Consider the following 19215-nt stretch of genomic DNA (forward strand, 5'->3'; position numbering starts at 1 on the left):
TATCAAAACTAAGTTTTTCTTAGTGAGAAGGTAGTCTTTCAAATTCATTGTGCTGTGAATAGGAGAATTATACTGGGCTTGGATTAGGAACAGGGAGTAATTAAAAGTCTAGAGAGTTCAGATAGAAAATAACAAGAGTTGAAAAGCCTCAGACTGTACAAAAAGGCCCTGAATAAGTTGTGTGTCCTGTCCAATACTTCTATTGTGGTTGTGAGAACAAGTATAGCAAATGGGTCATAAGGTAGATCATAGAGTTCTTTAAAAAAAATTTGAACTTTAGCTGGGCACTGATGGCTCATGCCTATAATCCTAGCTACTCAGGAGGCTGAGATCTGAGGATCACAGTTCAAAGCCAGCCCAGGCAGGAAAGTCTGTGAGACTCTTATCTCTAATTAACCACCAGAAAACCAGAAGTGGTTCTGTGGTTGAAGCGGTAGAGTGCTTATCTTGAGCTAAAGAGCTGAGGGACCATACCCAGGCCCAGAGTTCAAGCCCCATGACCGACAAAAAAAAAGAAAAAAAGAACTTGATAGTCATGTTACATTAGCTATATAAGTGGAAATAAGCAAGTTATAGAACAAAGCTTTTAAGTTCTGTTAACTGAGACTACATTCAATCAATTAAGTCATGAACTATGAATAAGAGAGTGTGTGCTGGGGGAAATTAGAGTAGGTAGTATGTGTGGAGTCAATCCAATGAAAATACTGTAGATTCAAGTCTGCAATACTGTGGTAAAACCTCTTTGAACAATAAGCATATGCCCCCCTCCACCATATGTACACAGAGTAATGTAAAACATGCCCTGTGGAGGTGTGTATACCAGTTGAAGAAGAGTGGGTAAATAGGCCCAATACATGTTAAAAGTGGGACCAAAAAGATCATAGAAATTGTCTTAGAAAGGGGTGGGCAGATGAAGGCGAATGATGGAGGGAATGAACTTTATCAAGGTACATCGTATGTATGTATGGGCATGTCACAAGGAAATACACTTGTCCGACTAATTGATGGTAATAAAAACTGGAGGAAATTGAGGGTGTTTTTATTTTGTGACACCTGAGTGTGCCATATGAGGCTTGAACTCAGGACCTTGTGCTCTTGCTCGGCTTTCTTGTTCTACCACTTCAGCTATGCTTCCAATTCAATTGAATTTAGGGTTTATTTTTGTTTATTTTTGTTTTGTTTTGTTTTGTTTTTGCTAGTTAACTGGAGACAGACTCTAGAAGAGACCTTCAGCTCTCAGCCTCTTGAGAGCTAAGATTACAGGCATGAGACACTGGTACAAGCTTGTGGGACTTATTTGATTATTACAGTGATGGGTTGATACTGAACATTTATTTACTGGATGGAAACCAGGGCTCTTAATATCTTGTGGTACACCAGACAATCTTTTATTAAGCATATTTTCAATTGTGTCATAACATTATGATATATTAAACTGATGTATTAAAAACATGAACACTGCTTTGTGGCTCACAATATAGGTTACTACTCTAGAAGATATTTTTATTTATTTATTATTATTATTATTGTGAAAATACTGTACAGAGGGGTTACAATTACATGGGCAAGATAATGAGTACATTTCTTATCAAGCATTGTTGCCTCCTCCCTTGTTTCCCCTTCCCATCCTCCCCCCACCCCCCACCCAATCCTCTCCTTCCCCCTCCTACCCCCCCAACCAAAGTTGTAAAGTTCGTTTTTCCACATAACGACTTGTACATCTCATTGTTGCAATGGGTCCACCTGTATCCCTATTTAAACGATTTGTTTTTCCCCTTCCCCTCCACAAATTATACCGACATCAAATACAGTGAAAACAGGGGTTATACTGTGGGGGAGGGGCATACACAGCAACAAAGAAATAATCTTATAAATGTGTTAGAAACAATTGCATGAAAGAAAAAAAACCATTTGAATACATATATTAGGGTTCATTTCCCTAACATCAACTTATCTGACCTTATTCTGCTTGACTCAGACATATACTAGATATTGCAAATAAGGGAAACCATGGGACCTATGTTTCTTTGGGCCTGGCTTACTTCAATTAATATAATTTTTTACAAGCCTTTCCATTTCCTAACAAATGGGGCAATGTCATTCTTTCTGATGGAGGCATAGAATTCCATTGTGTATATATACCACATTTTCTTGATCCATTCATCTACTGAGGGGCATCTGGGTTGGTTCCATATCTTACCTATAGTAAATAATGCTGCAATAAACATAGTTGTGCTAGTAGCTTTAGTGTGGTCTTGTTTGTGAACATTTGGGTAAATGCCCAAAAGTGGTATTGCTGGGTCATAGGGGAACTCTATGTGGAGTCTTTTGAGGAACCTCCATACTACTTTGCAAAGTGGTTGAACAAGTTTACATTCCCACCAACAATGCAGTAAGGTTCCCTTCTGTCCACATCCCCTCCAGCATCTGTTGTTATTAGAGTTCTTGATTTTAGCTATTCTAACTGGAGTGAGGTGGTATCTTAATGTTGTTTTGATTTGCATGTCTTTTATGGCTAGGGAGGTTGAGCATTTCTTCATGTGTCTATTGGCCATCCTTCTTTCCTCTTCAGAGCAGTTTCTCTTTAAGTCTTTCACCCACTTATTTATTGGGCAGTTGTTTCTTTGAAAATTTGTTGTTGGGGGATTTAATTTTTGGAATTCCAGGTATATTTTAGATATGAGATCCTTGTCCATCCTATGGCTAGTGAAGATCTTCTCCCAATCCGTGTGCTTTCTAGTGATCTTGCTAGCTATGTCCTTTGCCATGCAGAAGCTCTGCAACTTCATGCAATCCCATTTGTCCAACCTTTCTTTGATTTGTTGTGTTTCTGGGTCTCTATTAAGAAAATTTCGGCCTGTGCCAAGGAGACCTAGGGTTTCTCCTATTCCATCCTGTTATGTTTTCAGAGTGTCTGCTTTGACTCTGAGGTCTTTGATCCATTTGGAGTTGATTCTGGTGCAGGGTGATATATAAGGATCTAGCTTTAGTTTTCTACAAGTAGTTAACCAATTTTGCCAGCACCATTTACTGAAGAGGCTGTCTTTCTTCCATTCTGTTTTTTTAGCTCCCTAATTGAAGATTAGATGGCTATAGGTCTGTAGGTTCATTTCTGGGTTTTCAATTCTATTCCATTGGTCCTGAGGTCTTTTCATGTGCCAGTACCAAGCTGTTTTGATTACTATGGCTTTATAAGTAGAGTTTGAAATTTGGTATTGATATTCCTCCAGCAGTGTTCTTTCTTTTGAGGCTCGTTTTTGCTATTCGGGGTCTTTTATTATTCCATATGAATATTTGTATTGCCTCTTCTATTTCCTTGAAGAATAAGGATGGAATATTGATAGGTATCGCACTGAATTTGTAGATAGCCTTGGGAAGTATTGCCATTTTCATGATGTTGATCTTTCCAATCCAGGAGCATGGGAGTTTTTGCCATTTTCTAAGTTCTGTTTTGATTTCCTTTTTCAAGTTTTTAACGTTTTCATAGAGGTCCTTCACTTTTTGGTTAAGTTAATTCCTAGGTATTTTATTTTTTGTGGGGCTATTACAAATGGAGTTGCTTTCCTAATTTCAGCCACGCTTTTCTCATTGTTGGCATACAGAAAAGCCATTGATTTTTTTAGGGTTAATTTTATACCCTGCTACTTTGCCAAAGTTTTGAATCAGCTTGAGTAATTTGGGAGTGGAATCTGTGGGAGTCTTTAAATACAAGATCTTGTCATCTGCAAAGAGGGAGAGTTTTACTTCTTCATTGCCTATTTGGATCCCCTTTATGTTTGCATCTTGTCTTATTGCTGTAGCTAGGCATTCTAATACTAGATTGAAGAGAAGTGGAGAGAGTGGACATCCTTGTCTTGTTTCTGGAAGATATTTTAAGAGTAGACTCCTAATATTTAGTGTCAAATATACTCACATGTTTATCCTTCCATTGCAACTCATATAAAACTCTATTCTGAATAGTAATACAATACACTAAGTGTTTTCAGTTTCAAAAATGGACTACTTCAGGTTATTAATCTTATATAGCTCATCCCTTATTCTAAAAAACATAAAGTTGTATACTCTTTTTATTGCTTAATAAAAATGATCTTGAAGTGGTTGTAAAGGGGATTTTGATTTAATAAATCAGTTTATAAGTACAATGCATCTTGGTCAATCCACCCAGTCATTGTTTGCTCATCTTTCCCAACCCTACTCATATCCTCATGTTCCATACTTTTACTTTCACATGTGTACATTGAACATAGTGACTATATTCACACACTTTTCTTCTCTCCGTTCATCTACCACCTTCCTCCTGACAAAGCAGGTTTCATTAAAACCGTACTCTTCACATTTGTTTTCATCTCCATAATTAATTTTATTCTTAACATTCAGTAAATGTTAACTATCTTTCCACATGGTTACTTGCACTTGGAGGAAAGAATCCCAGGTTCTCAGTGGATAAATATATTAGAGAAGATGTAAGGAGATGGCTGTGATAGAAATGAAAACAGCTAAAGCTAGAAAAAGAGGGTCAGGGATGTGGCGGGGGGGCGGGGAAGGAGGGGGAAGGTGACATGCTGAAATGACATAGAGTACTCAGAGTAGCTGTCATCAAGGAGGCGTCCTTAAGTAAAGACTTGAGGTAAGGGAGTTACAGACATCTGAAGGATTAGCCTTTCAGACAAAGGAAGCAACCAGACCTCATTCTGCTTTAGGAGAATAAGGAAGACCATTGTTCCTGGAACCAAGAGAAGGGAGAGTAGAGAAAAATTCTAAAGGCAATAGGCTAGCCTGCTGTGGGGAAATGGAAAATGGATTCAATGGACTGATGAAAAGACTTCCAAGATGCACCTTGACATGTGAAAGGGTCACACTAGCAGATGGGCTAAGGTTGGATTCTAGAGGGCAGGATAGAAGCAGAAGGCCAATCCAGGCAGGAGGTGCTGGCGCTCAGACCACAGAGGTGACAGCAGAAGTAGGAGGGATGTGGACAGATTCTGGATGTGTTCTAAAAGGAGATTGAACAGATTCTACTGATGAATTGGATTTGGGCTATGATAACAGGGATCATCGAGGATAGCTGCCAAGTTTTCAACCACAACTGAAATAATTGAGCAGCAGCTCATCTGAAGTGGGAAATCAGAGCAGGTTTAGAAGATGAGACTTGGACATAGAATTTGAAGCGTGTTAAACCTTGATGTGCCAAGGTTGAGTACACATTTGTGTCTTTGTCCAGAGTTCAGCAAGGATGTCTAGGCTGGAAATAAATATTTGGGAGTTGTTAGCATCTGACACTTAATATAGGAATCTGGATTATATCTGGGAAGGAAGTGTGGATAGAAGAGTTGACTAAGGACAGGTAGCATGAGGGGAAAACTAGGAAAGTGTATGCTAAGTGTGTTAAGAAGACTATGTGATGAATTGTGTCAATTAACATAATGATGATAGGCATTCAAGCTCATAAATTATGTCTGACACACAATGAAACACAGTTGTCACAGTAAAAGGTGGTAAAATCTAAATCCCAGACTTTCTGCTTAAGCAGCCTCTGAAACAAAGATGTCATCTAGTTATTTTTAAACAGGAAGAATGTGTAGTCCTAATAATTTATATTTCGGTGGGGGGTTCGGTCGTGGGGCCTGAGCTCTGGGTCTGGACGCTGTCCCTCAGCTCTTCAGTTCAAGGCTAGTGCTCTACCACTTGAGCCACATCGCCACTTCTGGCTTTTTTCTTTTTTGGCTTATGTGGTGCTGAGGAATTGAACCCAGGGCCTCATGCATGCAAGGCAAGCACTCTACCACAAGGCCACCTTCCCAGCCCTTAATAATTTATTTTTGAGGGCCAAAACATTTATTTATAAAAATACAATTTCAAAATCATCAGAGGAAAATAGCTAAAGCACATAGTGAATGAAACCTATAGCAACCCAGGAGCACAGTTCCAACATAATAACTTTGTCAATGGGCTTAGTGAAAAAGGATCACTACCATAGGCAATAATAGAATATCTATATTTTTGTAGCTGTAGAAATAATTGTGCCTAGAATTTGGTTTAGGAATTTCACTTCTAGACATTTACTAATTAGCAAATTGCTAAGTATTCATGTACAATTTCCATTCACCACCAAAAGTGATATTAAAGTTATTGTAAACATAACTTTATAGCATAATTCTTTATTTTTATAGTCCAGCCTAATATATGATTGCTGTGGAGTCATTCATGAAACATGTACATTATCACATTTGTAAAAAAAAAAAAAAAAAAAACAGGCAGAGAGGAGAAGAGGGCCAGAAACAGGTATTTATTGAGAATCTTCCATGTGTCAAGATCTAGGCTAAGCATTTGTGTGATTTGTTTAATTTTTACAACCAGTGAAGGAAGATATTCTGAGATTCATTTTACTTTATTAAGGAACCAAGCCTGTACCTTGGCCCATGTGATATGAATTCAGTGCTGTGTTTCTAACCCAGTGTGGTCTTGTTTCTTCCCTATTAGTTATGACTTTCTGAAGGCAAAGAATGATTGTGAAGAGAGACGGGTGCAATGGCACATGCTTGGAATCACAGCTTGAAAGTCTGAGGCAGGAGGATTTCAAGTTTAATGTTAGCCTGGGTTACAGAGAAACCCTACCTCAAACTAAACAGATTCTATTTTCATGTATAATGAAGACTTGGGTCATATTTGTAACAAGCTTATATTTGTTACCCATCAGGACTTCCATAATGCTTTTAATTGGATGTCAGATAATATTTTGTCAAAGAGCTACACTATTGAAAATGGTGGTAGCAGAACACTGCTCAGTTCTCTGTGGATGTGAAGTGAACTCCAACACATCACCAAAAACTGAAGTGCTAAGACTTGCTGTTTAAATTTCACAATGTCTGGTTTTTTTTGACTTTCATAAATCCATTGAGTCATCCTGATGTTATACTGGATCTCAAGCAGCTGTTTCACCTGAATTCTATCATGACAACTAGATGTACATATTATATTTGGACACAAGTAAGCCTTTTCTCACTGCTTTTAATACTCCATCAAATGAGTTTTTAAAATGGGCTCTTTTTTTCCGAATAGCACATACTGAACTCATTTCCTGACTATTCCAGCAGGCAGTGCCAAAAGTCCTGCTGATTTGGATGTGCACGGATATTCATCAAACGATTTCTTTCATCAGTCTGGTTGACTGAGTTCGTGTTTGTATAAGCTCACAGCTGGGTGTATAGGACCAGCTCTGAAATAAGAGAACACCTCAGAGAATGTCCTTACCAAAAGATAAGGAAAATGACAGCCCTTAGATTCAGACCACACGGCTCTCAGGGTGTCTAATTCTGAGATGTCTTGCCTGACAGATGAAAACTTGACAGTAGAGCAATGCCAAGCCATTGTTTCCATGTTTTGGACTTCAAAATAAATAGTGTCTTTTTTTCTTTTGGCTTCCTGAAGACTAATCAAAGGAAACATGAAGCAACAATAAGCTGGGATATTCCCCTTGGTTTGCAGAATGTTTCTGTAAGCATTTGTAGTAATAGAATACAATTAAAAACACATGTTTGAAATACAAGAGTTGATATTTTTGACTCATCATCCAGCACATTTGAAAAATAAACTCTATACAAATCTCACATTTGCAGACTTGAAGTTTAGTAGAAGGAAATGTAACATGCTAAATAAGTCATTGTTCCTGTAAAATCTTTTTTCCTTGTTTTTGTTTCTGTAAACACAGGGTCTCATGCATGGCAGCCACATGCACTACCCCAGGGGATCTTATAAAACCTTTAGTGTTTTAAAGACTACTGCCATTATCAAAGACTACTACCATTATTCTTAAAGACTACTTTTTAAAAAAATCAAAGCTTGGGATTGTCAAATTCAGTAAGTTAAATAGACTCATTAATGAGACGCTGCCCCTAATTCTGTGCTATGGTGGATTAATATTATTCTATGTAAGAAAAATAGACTAAGAATAATCTCAGTTTTGCAGATTTTGTAAAATGTGCACACATTGTGAGCCCTGTCCGCGTGAGTGCCAAACCACTGGGCAATGCCCACTCCAAGGCTGCCTCCACACACTTAAGCTTTGTTAAGGTCACACTTAGTCTCGCTTGATGTGCCCATTCATTACACTTTATCTGTCTTCCATTTCAAAGGAAGATGGATACTTCTTTATAATAAGTCTTGCAAAACAAAATTCACATTTATAATAACTACTTTTGTAAAATGAAAACATTTGAACGACTAAACTGTTACTAATGATTCCCAAAATCGACTCAGTAAGCCAAAAAACAACTTGAGAGTAAAAGAATGTTTACAATAAGATGAAGCATCATTGTGGGGGATGGTGAAAAGAGGTTAATGGATAGAGTGTTATTGCTCACACCTGTTGCTTAAGTAACTTTATAAATATCAAATAGTTGTGGAATAACTGTTCTCCTGTCTTCGTACCCAAATAATATCTGTAGAGACTATGTGAATCTGCTTTTAGGACATTTTGTGCAGAGTCTCAGATTCTCAAAGGATATCAGAACCGGAATTGGTGGTTCAAAATCAGATTCTGGAAACTCAGATTCAGGAAATATGTTTCAGGCATTTGCCTAGAGCTGATCTTAATCTCAAGAAGTGATCAAGTATTGACCTAAACATAATATTTTAGCAATTACTGTGGTAAACTAATTTCTACTGAGAAGTATAACTACCCAGTGCTTGTGTTCATTTTAGAGTTTAAGCCTTTAAGAGCCATATCAAAGTGTAGGAATTAAGTAGCTATAATTATCAATTAAAAGACAATGAATAATCTTAAGTTATGTAGTTCTCAAAGACTGATGTGGCATTCCTCCTGAAGAAGTGTGCACGCCCTAGACCACCCATGCTTTTGGCAATGACACATGGAATTTTTATTTGTTATCTCTACATCATAATCACAGGTCTGTTTTCTTATTTGACATTTTTAGTAACTTCCTGTCTTTCAGTGTTGCATTGATTTTCTGGCACTTAATCTTAGGAAGAGCCAAGTAGAACATAGGATGATCAACAGTTGGAGCTGGGCATAGTGACTTACGCCTGAAATTCCTGCTACTTGGGAGGCCTAGGTAGGAGGATGGAGATTCAAAGCCAGCCTGGTGCATTGGGGAGGGCACAGTGAGATCCAGTCTCAAGCAGATGTGGTATGCACATGAAGCTGTAGGTAGGAGAACTGAGATTGAAGGTCAGCCCAGGCAAAACATGTGAGACCTTATCAGAAAAACAAAGCCAAAAGGGCTGGAGGTGTGTGTCAAGTCTGAATAGGGAGAGCAACACCATATGAGTTCAAGCCCAGTACTTCCAGGAAAAAATCAATCAATCAATCAAAAGAGTAGTAAACAACAGCGGCTCCATTGAGCATGTCATTTTGGAAGATGACATTTCTTCATTTTGTGTTGTAAGTCTGTTGGATTTGACTGGAGCTTATCTACATAGAATACAGATAATGTGACAGGGAAACAAATTACGTTTGGCTAAGATTGTTACCTGAAGGGCATAAAAGAAAGATTATAGAACCATAAAATGGCTTCTCTCCCGGTGAGAAATTCAGTCACCCATGGCTTTCTTATGCCCATGTCCACCATTAAACAAATGAAGATATGCCAAATAATGCTTCCTTGGAAGGTTTTAGAATTTATATTACTTTGAGAAGTCAGCTTGTTTTCTCAATGGAATACCCTGAAGGTTTTTTTGAATACCCAATGCATTTAATGCCTATGAAAACTCAAACAGTAGTTTTTCTTGTATTCATATTGTTAAAGACATAAAAAGGGGGGAATTATGCAACTTTTGTCCAGTATGTAATAAATACATTCTATATATAATATAGTATATATTATATTATTATATGTAATATATAATAAATCTATTAAATTAGTTTGTAATGTTAATATCCATTAATGCTGTCATTGTAAATGACAATTTGTAATATACCTTCTGAATAGCTTTCAGATATTAAAAATATTCTGAATATCTTTCAGAAAGTTGATAGTGTATATGAAGCCATTCACAATGACTAGGTTATATGATATTTGCTGCATTTTTTTACAATGCCTTTTGTTTGAGGCACACTAATTAGACAAACATCTTGACTCAATTATTACATCTGTCAACTAAGAATATTAAAGGGACAGATACATTTCTTGCCTAGAAGTTAAGTTCTTAAGGGGAATTTTATTCATATTCAGAATCACCCCCACCCTTGAATTGTTTAGATTTTGTTGGTCATGGGGCTTGAACTCAAGGCCTGGGTGCCATCCCTGAACTCTTTCCCTTAAGTATAGCACTCTACCACTTTAATCACAGCACCACTTCTAGTTTTCTGGTGGGTAATTGGAGATGAGAGTCTCATGGACTTTTCTTTCTCTTTGTACTTAAGTATGGCTCCTCTTCTCTGAAAACAGATTTTGGATGTCTCATTAAGAGGAAGGTTTAGAATGTCTCGTTTGAGAGACCAAAGGGTTTCTGTAGTCTACCAGTGTCTGTTCCTCTCTTCTTCTTCCCTACCCCATAGATCTAGCATAGGTGAATGATTGGGAATAGATGACTATATACAACTATCTTCTGATTCCCACATCATTGGGTTACTTTCTATACATATAGTTATCCATATAAATTCTGGGTATTGTTATTATTTAATTGGCAACCCTGAGTAACTATACTTTCAGTATAAAAGAACCACATACCTTTTATGGTTTTAAAAGTTTATGACATAATTTATGTAGATTGATTCATTGACTAGATGCAGTACTGGGTATTAAAACCAGGGCCTTGTATTTAGCTGAGTGCTCTATCATTTGAGCTAGGCCCATAATTTTTAGAACTTTATTTTATACATGACATTATCTGTTCTATACTGTGTGTGTGTTTGTGTGTTTGTGTGTGTGTGTGTGTGTGTGTATGTGTGTTGGTGTTGGTCTGGGTCTTGAAATCAGTGCCTGAACAGTGTCCCTGAGCTTCTTTTTTTCAGAGCTAGTACTCTACCACTTGAGCCATAGCTCCATTTCCTGCTTTTTGGTAGTTTATTGGAGATAAGAGTCTCATGAATTTTCCTGCTTGGGCTGGCTTTGAACCATGATCCTCAGATCTCAGCCTCCTGAGTAGTGAGCATTACAGATTTGAGTCACTAGCACTGGGCTGTGATATCCTTTTGAAATTTAAGAAACTGTGTAACATTTTGATTTTTTCCTAATCATATTTTCAAATAAAATTGTTAATCAAAAATTAATGGTCATTAAAAATTTCATAACTACTTTAATTCTTAAAGTTGGGTGAAAAGGAACACAAAAGCTTTCATTTGACTAAAATTTATTTGACTTGGAATTGTTAGCAACTATGGAAATAATCATCTCTCATCTCATCTTAGTAGCTTCTGCCAGGGATCTTGGAACATGTCCATAAGTTTCACAGATGTTTCATAGCTGACTTTAAAATAATTGTAGACCTAACCATTGAGCCTACATAGCATTGTTTTATTTCTCTATTTAATTTATTCTGGAAAAAAAAGTGAAGAAAAAAATGATGTAATAAAGCAGCCAACAGACACTTCCTAACATTTGTTAGTGAAATGTTGGTATGAAGTCCAACATTTTTGTTCTCATGAAAATGTTGGTACAAGTTTTTGAAAAGTGAATTTTAAGGCTAGAATGCCTGAAACAAGGTAAACCTTAAAATGAATTTTTTGAAGTCCTTGAGTTTGAACTAGAAAAATTAAAAATTAGAAAATAATTAAAAAAATAAGCTTCAGAACTTTCTGTTGAAATAAATAATTTTATTGAATTTACAAGTAATCCTTAAAGTAAATAGACTAGAGAGAAGCAAGGGTACTAGAAAGAGAACATGCTTGTGATCATTTGGGTAAATGCCCAAAAGTGGGATTGCTGCATCATAGGGGAGCTCTCTGTGGAGTTTTTTGAGGAACCTCCATACTGCTTTCCTCAAAAGACGCCACAAAGAGCTCCTCTATGACTCAGCAATCCCACTTTTGGGCATTTACCCAAATGATCACAAACAAGACCACACTAAAGCTACCAGCACAACTATGTTTATTGCAGCATTATTTACCATAGCTAAGATATGGGACCAACCCAGATGCCCCTCAGTAGATGAATGGATCAAGAAAATATGGTATATATACACAATGGAATTCTATGCCTCCATCAGAAAGAATGACATTGCCCCATTTGTTAGGAAATGGAAAGACTTGGAGAAAATTATATTAAGTGAAGTAAGCCAGGCCCAAAGAAACATAGGTCCCATGGTTTCCCTTATTTGCAATAACTAGTATATGTCTGAGACAAGCAGAAAAGGTCAGATAAGATGATGTTAAGCGAAATAAGCCCTAAGATGGGACACAAGTGGTTTTTCCTTTCTTGCTATTGTTTCTAATGTATTTATAAGGTACCATGTGATTTTTTTGTTGCTTTGTATGTCACTCCCCCACAGTATAACCCCTGTCTCACTGTATTTGATGTTGGTATAATTTAGGGAGGGGAAGGGTAAAAACAAATTGTTTAAATAGAGATACAGCTTGATCCATTGCAACAATGAAATGTACAAGATGCTATGTCAAAAAATGAACTTTACAATTTAGGCGGGGGAGGGGGGAGAGTAGGGGGGAAAGTGTAGTTGAGGAGGTAGGAGGGAAGGGTTGGTGGGGGAAAAACAAAGGAGGAGGCAACAATGCTTGATAGGAAATGTACTCATTCTGGGCTGGGAAGATGGCTCAGTGGTAGAGCGCTTGCCTTGCATGTCTGAGGCCCTGGGTTCGATCCCTCAGCACCACATAAGAAAAATGAAAAAAACTGGAAGTGGCACTGTGGCTCAAGTGGTAGAGCTCTAGCCTTGAGTTGAAGAGCTGAGGGACAGTGCCCAGGCCCAGAGTTCAGGCCCCACAACCGGACCCCCCCCCAAAAAAAAGAAATGTACTCATTACCTTGCTCATGTAATTGTAACCCCTCTGTACAGTATTATTACAATAAAAAATTAAAAAAAGAAAGAGAACATGCTTAAAGGTTCAAAGACAAATATTCAGTTAGCAAGAAACATGATCTGTTTATTAATTTATTAAAACAAATCTTCACTACTTAGTATATATCTAAAGAAAATGATATCAGTATATCAAAGAGACCACTTTCGTATCTACATTGCAGCACTATTCCCAATAGCCAGGGAATGGAGACAATCTAAGCATCCGTCAACTGATGGTTGGATAAAGAAAATGTTGTCCAGGGACATCCAGAAAAAAATGGGAATCCTGTCATTTGCAGTATTATGGATAGATAGCATTATTTTAAATGACAAAATGATAAAAGTAAATCAGAAACAGAAAGACGAGAGCTGTATGATCTGAATCACATGTAGAATCTTGATCTCTTAGAAATTGTGAGTAGAATGGTAGTTACCAGAAGCTGGGGAGACTAGGAGGGTGAAAGAGATTGGAGAAATGTTGATCATTGGGTATCAAGTCAAAGTCAGATAGGAACAAGAACATGTAGTGTTCTATTGCATAGCAGAATGACTATAGGTAATAATATACTACATGCACCTTTTTATGTGGCGTAAGGCCAGCTTGGGAAAAAAATTGTAATACCACATCTCAACCAATAAAACTGGGCAGAGGCAGAGGCTGTAGCTTGCTGGTAGAACATAAACAAGGCTGTAGGTCCACTCTCCAATTTTGCAGAATCAACCAGTAAAGCTGGCTATGGCAGGACACATTTCTCATCTATGTGGGGAAGATAAATAGCGTGCTTGTGATCCAGGTCATGGGCATGAATATGAAACTCCATTACAAAACAAGAAGGATTGAGGGGTTTGGTTCAAGCAGTAGAGTGCCAACCTAGCAAACACAAAACCTGAGTTTATATGCCAATACTGCCAAAAAAAGAAAAGACAGAAGAAAGAGAGAGGAGATTGAAAAGAAGTGGTATGTTTGCTCTGATATAGATATTATATAATATTATACATGTATTGAAACATTGTATCATATCACATTAACATGTACAATTGTTAAGGTGTTTTTGTTTTTGTTTTTGTGTTGGTTGGTCATGGGGCCCTGTCACTCAACTCTTCAGCTCAAGTCTGGAGCTCTACCATTTGAGCCACGGCGCCATTTCCAGTCTTTTCTGCTTATATGGTGCTGAGGACTTGAACCCAGGGCTTCATGCATGCAAGGCAAGCACTCTACCACTGAGCCACCTTCCCAGCCCCAATTGTTATGATTTTATGAGTTATTTAAAAGATGCAAGTAAAAAAGGCTAACTTCCATTATGATTCCTATTATTATTGTTCACCTTCATCACTATGCCATAATATTTAGTATCTAGAACACTATTCTTTCTGTTTAAAGATACACATGTAGTAGGTTCACTTGAGACCAGCCTGGAAACATAGTGAGATTCTATGGCAAAAAAATGGAGATAATATGCATTTCTATATATGCACATATATGTATATATGATTATTTTAAATAGTTATTCAATTATTTATATAAAATATACAATTATAATATAAAAGGTATATTTTATATAGCTAATACCTATATAAATTATATATATGTGTGTAGTAAAAACTCATCAAATAAAATGTATATGAAATTTACAAGGGAATAAATAAAATTTCCAAAGTAAAGTTCTGTGTTATTTTCCACAGAACTTTTAGTAGTTTTTGAAAAATGTACAGATATTTCATACCAGACATTGCTGGCTCATACCTGTCATCCAAGCTACTCAGGAGGCTGAGATCTGGGGATGATGGTTTGAATGCAGCCAGGGCAGAGAGTCCTTAAGACTCTTATCGCTAATGAATTTCCAAAACATCAGAAGTGGAGCTGTAGCGCAAGTGGTAGAGCACTGATATTGAGAAAAAAATTTAAGAACTAGGGACAGCACTCATTCCCTAAATTCAAGACCCAGGATTGGTGCCTGCCCTCCCCCCACCCCAAACAGGAAAAATGAACAGATATTTCTACAAAGTTGTTTTAGCATGGTAGTTTTTTTTTAGTAAGATATTTGCACAAAGTAGGTTTAGAAAGAAGACAACTAGAATTGAGGAAAAAGTATACTTTCTCAGACTTTTGAGACATTTTCTCAACTTCAGATTATATTGATGTTCCTCAAATGAGAACAGCCAGAACCTCTGAAGAAAATAAACATTGTCAGTAGGCAATGCAGTATTTGAAAAGTTCAAAGATGGAGGGGACAAAGATTATATCTTCCTATTCTCTCCAGATTCCCCTCTATTCATTTCCAGGGTGCACAAGTCTTTAATGTTTTGTCTAGTAAGTGTGTTAAAATACTTAAAAACAATCATAAGAATTGTCCGTCATAATTAGAGCTTCTGTAAGGGGGAACTAGTTTATACATTGTCAAAAGGTGAGACATTCCCACTCCCAAAAGTATCCTTAGAAAATTTTACAAAATAATAGCTCAGAAGGATAACCATTGACAAATTTCCAGAGATTTTTGTCATTAAACAGAGAATAACACAAGAAGAATATACATGGTCCTATCTTTCCCTCAGCACATTTTTTTTTAGGATTCTGACTTGGTTGCCTTAGTTTTTACTCCTCTTCTGCTCTCTAAAGATCCAGACTCTGCCTTTGAATGCTAGAAAATATAACTAGAGGAGGAAAGAAATGGGAAAGACCGGCACACAGGCAGTAGGGATGGGAGTTTCAAAGAAAACTGGGAAGAAAAAGATAAAGAATTGACATTTGAAAAGATCTATAGAAGAGGGAGTTGGGTGATGGTGGCTCAAGTCTGTTATCTTACTCTTAAGGCTGAGATTGGGAGAGCTGAAGTTAAAAACAGAAAAATCCACAAGACTCCATCTCTAATTAACTAGCAAAATGCCAGAGCGGAGGCATGGCCTCAAGTGGTAGACCACACAATGTATGGAAAAGGGTATTTTAAAGACTTGACCCCTTCATGGTCCTTGAAATGTAGTAGCAAATGAGTTACTTTGAAATTACAGTTTGATAGCCCTGACACATCTCTTAAGACTGAGCCCCAGGGGGCCACTACCTTACACAGATGGATTTGCAGCTGTCAATCACAAAGAGCATGGAATCAGGGTTACCCACTTCCCATGGAAGCCATCTGCAGTTTAAAGATACAGAATGTGAATTGTTAGCCAGCGGAGCTAGACCTATGAGTCCTGTAGAATTTTCAGAGTTTTTCTCTCACAGCTAGATTTGCTATCCAGGCTTCTAAAGGAGACAGAAAGAAAAAGAGAACATTTTTCTGGAGTCTGATAGGTTCCTTAGGAAGTCTAATTTATGTACTGGTGTCCCTATAAAAGAATAGGTCAAAGAAAAGATGCCACCTCACATGAAAGAGTTCACCCATTCCCAGAAGTATAACAGCTACCTTTTATAGTTACGAAAAATTTAAATTTATGGTTCTTTTCTAAAGAGCAGTTGATTTGTCTCTGGACTTGCTACTTCAAGCCAGTCTAATTTTAAGTCTGGCGTAGTGGTTCTCAAGCAGCATTGATGTCTGTACTTCACCCTTAAGGCACATCTGTTTGGCAATGTCTGAAGAGCATTTCAGTTGTTATGACTTGGGGGTAGGTAGGGCCGCATCATGTGGTGGGTAAGAACCAAGGATGAAGCAGGGGACAGCTTCCTACAAGAATGACCCAAACTCTGGTCTGTGGTGGTCTGGGGCTTCCCCCTCTGTGATCTCCATACTGATCCCTAATCACAGCCTTGTCATAGCCAGTGCTTTGCTTTTATTGTAACCAATCTCCCAGATAATGCTATCTTTCAGAGATCAAAGGAAATGTCTACTTAGCATCTTCATGAATCAACATGCATTCCTTGACAAAGTCCAGCTTGGAGAAAAAAAAATGTGGATAAAAATGGTACCATATGCCAGGCACCAGTGGCTTATGCCTGTTATCCTAGCTACTCAGGAGCCTAAGATCTGAGGATTGTGGTTTAATTCCAGCCTGGGAAGGAAAATCTGTGAGACTGTTATCTCTAATTAAGCATCAAAAAGCTGGAAGGAGAGCTGTGGCTCAAGTGGTAGAGTGCTAGCCTTGAGTATAAAAGCTCAGGGACAGTGCTGAAGACCTTTGGCACAAATAAAATGGTATACCAAGTTGGATATTGGTAGTTCATGGCAATAATCCTAGCTATTTAGGAGACAGATCTGAAAATCATGGTTCAAATCCCAGCCTTGGCAGCAAATCCAAAAGATTCATATCTATAAATAAACAGCAAAAGGCCAGAAATTGAGATGTGATTCAAGTGATAGAGTGCTAGCCTAAAGCAAGAAAGCTGTGTAAGAGCTCAAAGCCCTGAGTTCAAGCCACAGTCTAACAACACGCGCGCGTGCATGTGCGCGCACACACACACACACACACACACACACACAATGACCTATTTTACATAATCCTTAGGCCAACTAATGAGTTAAGATTTACAAAGGATTAGGGATACGAGGACACCTACTTGCTTAATAAATGTTAGTTCTCATTGTTCATCCTTTTTTCAATAGCCTGCTAAGATTATTTTGAAATTGATTTTCTCTCTCTGGCAGCACATATATTTTGGTCATTATTTGTTTTCTTAAATGTTTGCCCAAGCTATCACAGTTTTAATTTTTTTATTTTTCTAATGTCTGGTTTTCAGTATCTGCATCTTCTCCTTGAAGCTAAAAGCACTCATCAGATTAGAAGAGGAAAAGAGATAGAGGATAAATATTTGAAGACATGGTACCAGGCAAAATCTAGCTTTCAGTCTGTGGATGAGAGGGGATGTATCATGGCAGTAACTAGGATTTTGGCATGAGTGACCATGCAGGTTGTGATGTCTTTCCCTGTGATGTGATTTATAGAAATGTGACAACATTTGGAAGCAAGCTATGGAGTTCATTCCTATCCATGAACTTGCAGTGCGTGTGGGAAAAGGAGAAAGAGATGCCCAGGAGAAAGGGAGACTTACAACTTTGACTTCAGAAGAGAGATTAGAATTTAGGACCTGAAGTTTGACATCCAGGACTTCTAGTTTGGGGAAAGTTTAAAAGCCAAAATTATTATACAGAAAATAAAAGTGACATGTATAGGATTATTTGTGTTTTTTGAAATTTGATGCCTTAAAATTAATGTGTAAAATTATGTGAGATTATAATCAAATGTATACCAATTTTTTTTAGCTATTGCATTCTATTCAAGCATTTGAAAATGTACCATTTGAATTACCTGTCTCTTTTAATGTTTCAGATCATAAGGCATATGGATTATCTGCCCCCAAAGACAATCAAGTAGTCACAGCAATAGAGTACCAAGGTATAGTATCTTTCAGATTTTTTGAGCTGTGTTGTTTACATACCTCACAAGGATAATGCATCTGATATTGTTTTTCTATTGGCCAGGACCTCTACCCTACCCTACATGAATTCTCTTGCCAGAAATGCTTCATAGTGTTCTTACCTTCAAAGGGAAACCTCCTCAGTGGAGATTTTGGACAATTAATGAAAAAAGAATGGACATAGGTTTCCTATTACATAAATTACCAGCAAGAAGGACAATCAAATTTTTGAAAAAGAAACATAGATCTTTTAGAGTTTCTACCCAGTTAGAGGTAGCCAGTGGAAATCAGTACCTTAAAACCTACCCTATAAATTTTAAGATAGTATTAATATAGACTCTTTTAAGTTAGCTTGTTCTTAATTATTGCAACATTATTTTTTTTGCGATACTGAGATTTGAACTCAGGGCCTCTACCTTGCTAAACAGGTACTCTGCCGCTCAGACACACGTCAGCTTCTTTCTTACTTTTTTTCTTTTTCTTTCTTGGTTTGGAGATTTTGGAAGTAATCTTTAAAAAATATTGTTTTTATGAAGGTAATGTACAGGGGGGTTACTGTTACATACATCAGGTAAAGAGTAAATTTCATTTTGTACAATGTCGGCCCTTCCCTCACTGTCTTCCAGGTTTTTTCTCCTGCAGTGATTTTTTTTTTTTTTTTTTGGTCATGGGTCTTGAACTCTGGGCCTGACCGGTGTCCCTCAGCTCTTCCAGTTTTCTGAGTGGTTTATTGGAAATAAGAGTCTTATAGACTTTCCTGCCCAGGCTAGCTTTGATCCTTGATCCTCAGATCTCAGCCTCCTGAGTAGCTAGCATTACAGGCATGAGCAACCAGCACCCAGCTGTAGCATTGACTAGTTGTAAAAGTGGGGGTTCATTTTTGACATGTCTATTTA

At 37.5% G+C, this 19215-nt stretch overlaps 1 protein-coding gene across 1 annotated transcript in view; it reads left to right on the plus strand.

The window, feature by feature from the left end:
* Window positions 1–19215, plus strand: part of Jam2 (junctional adhesion molecule 2) — a 58925-nt gene that overhangs the window by 13975 nt on the left and 25735 nt on the right. Inside the window, exon 2 of the mRNA XM_070030508.1 lies at window positions 18232–18297. Coding sequence (XP_069886609.1) covers window positions 18232–18297 — 66 coding nt within the window. The remainder of the gene's footprint in view (window positions 1–18231; window positions 18298–19215) is intronic.

This window comes from Dipodomys merriami, unplaced genomic scaffold (assembly GCF_024711535.1).
Source record: "Dipodomys merriami isolate MVZ:Mamm:240054 unplaced genomic scaffold, mDipMer1.0.p SCAF_2, whole genome shotgun sequence".
NCBI lineage: Eukaryota > Metazoa > Chordata > Mammalia > Rodentia > Heteromyidae > Dipodomys > Dipodomys merriami.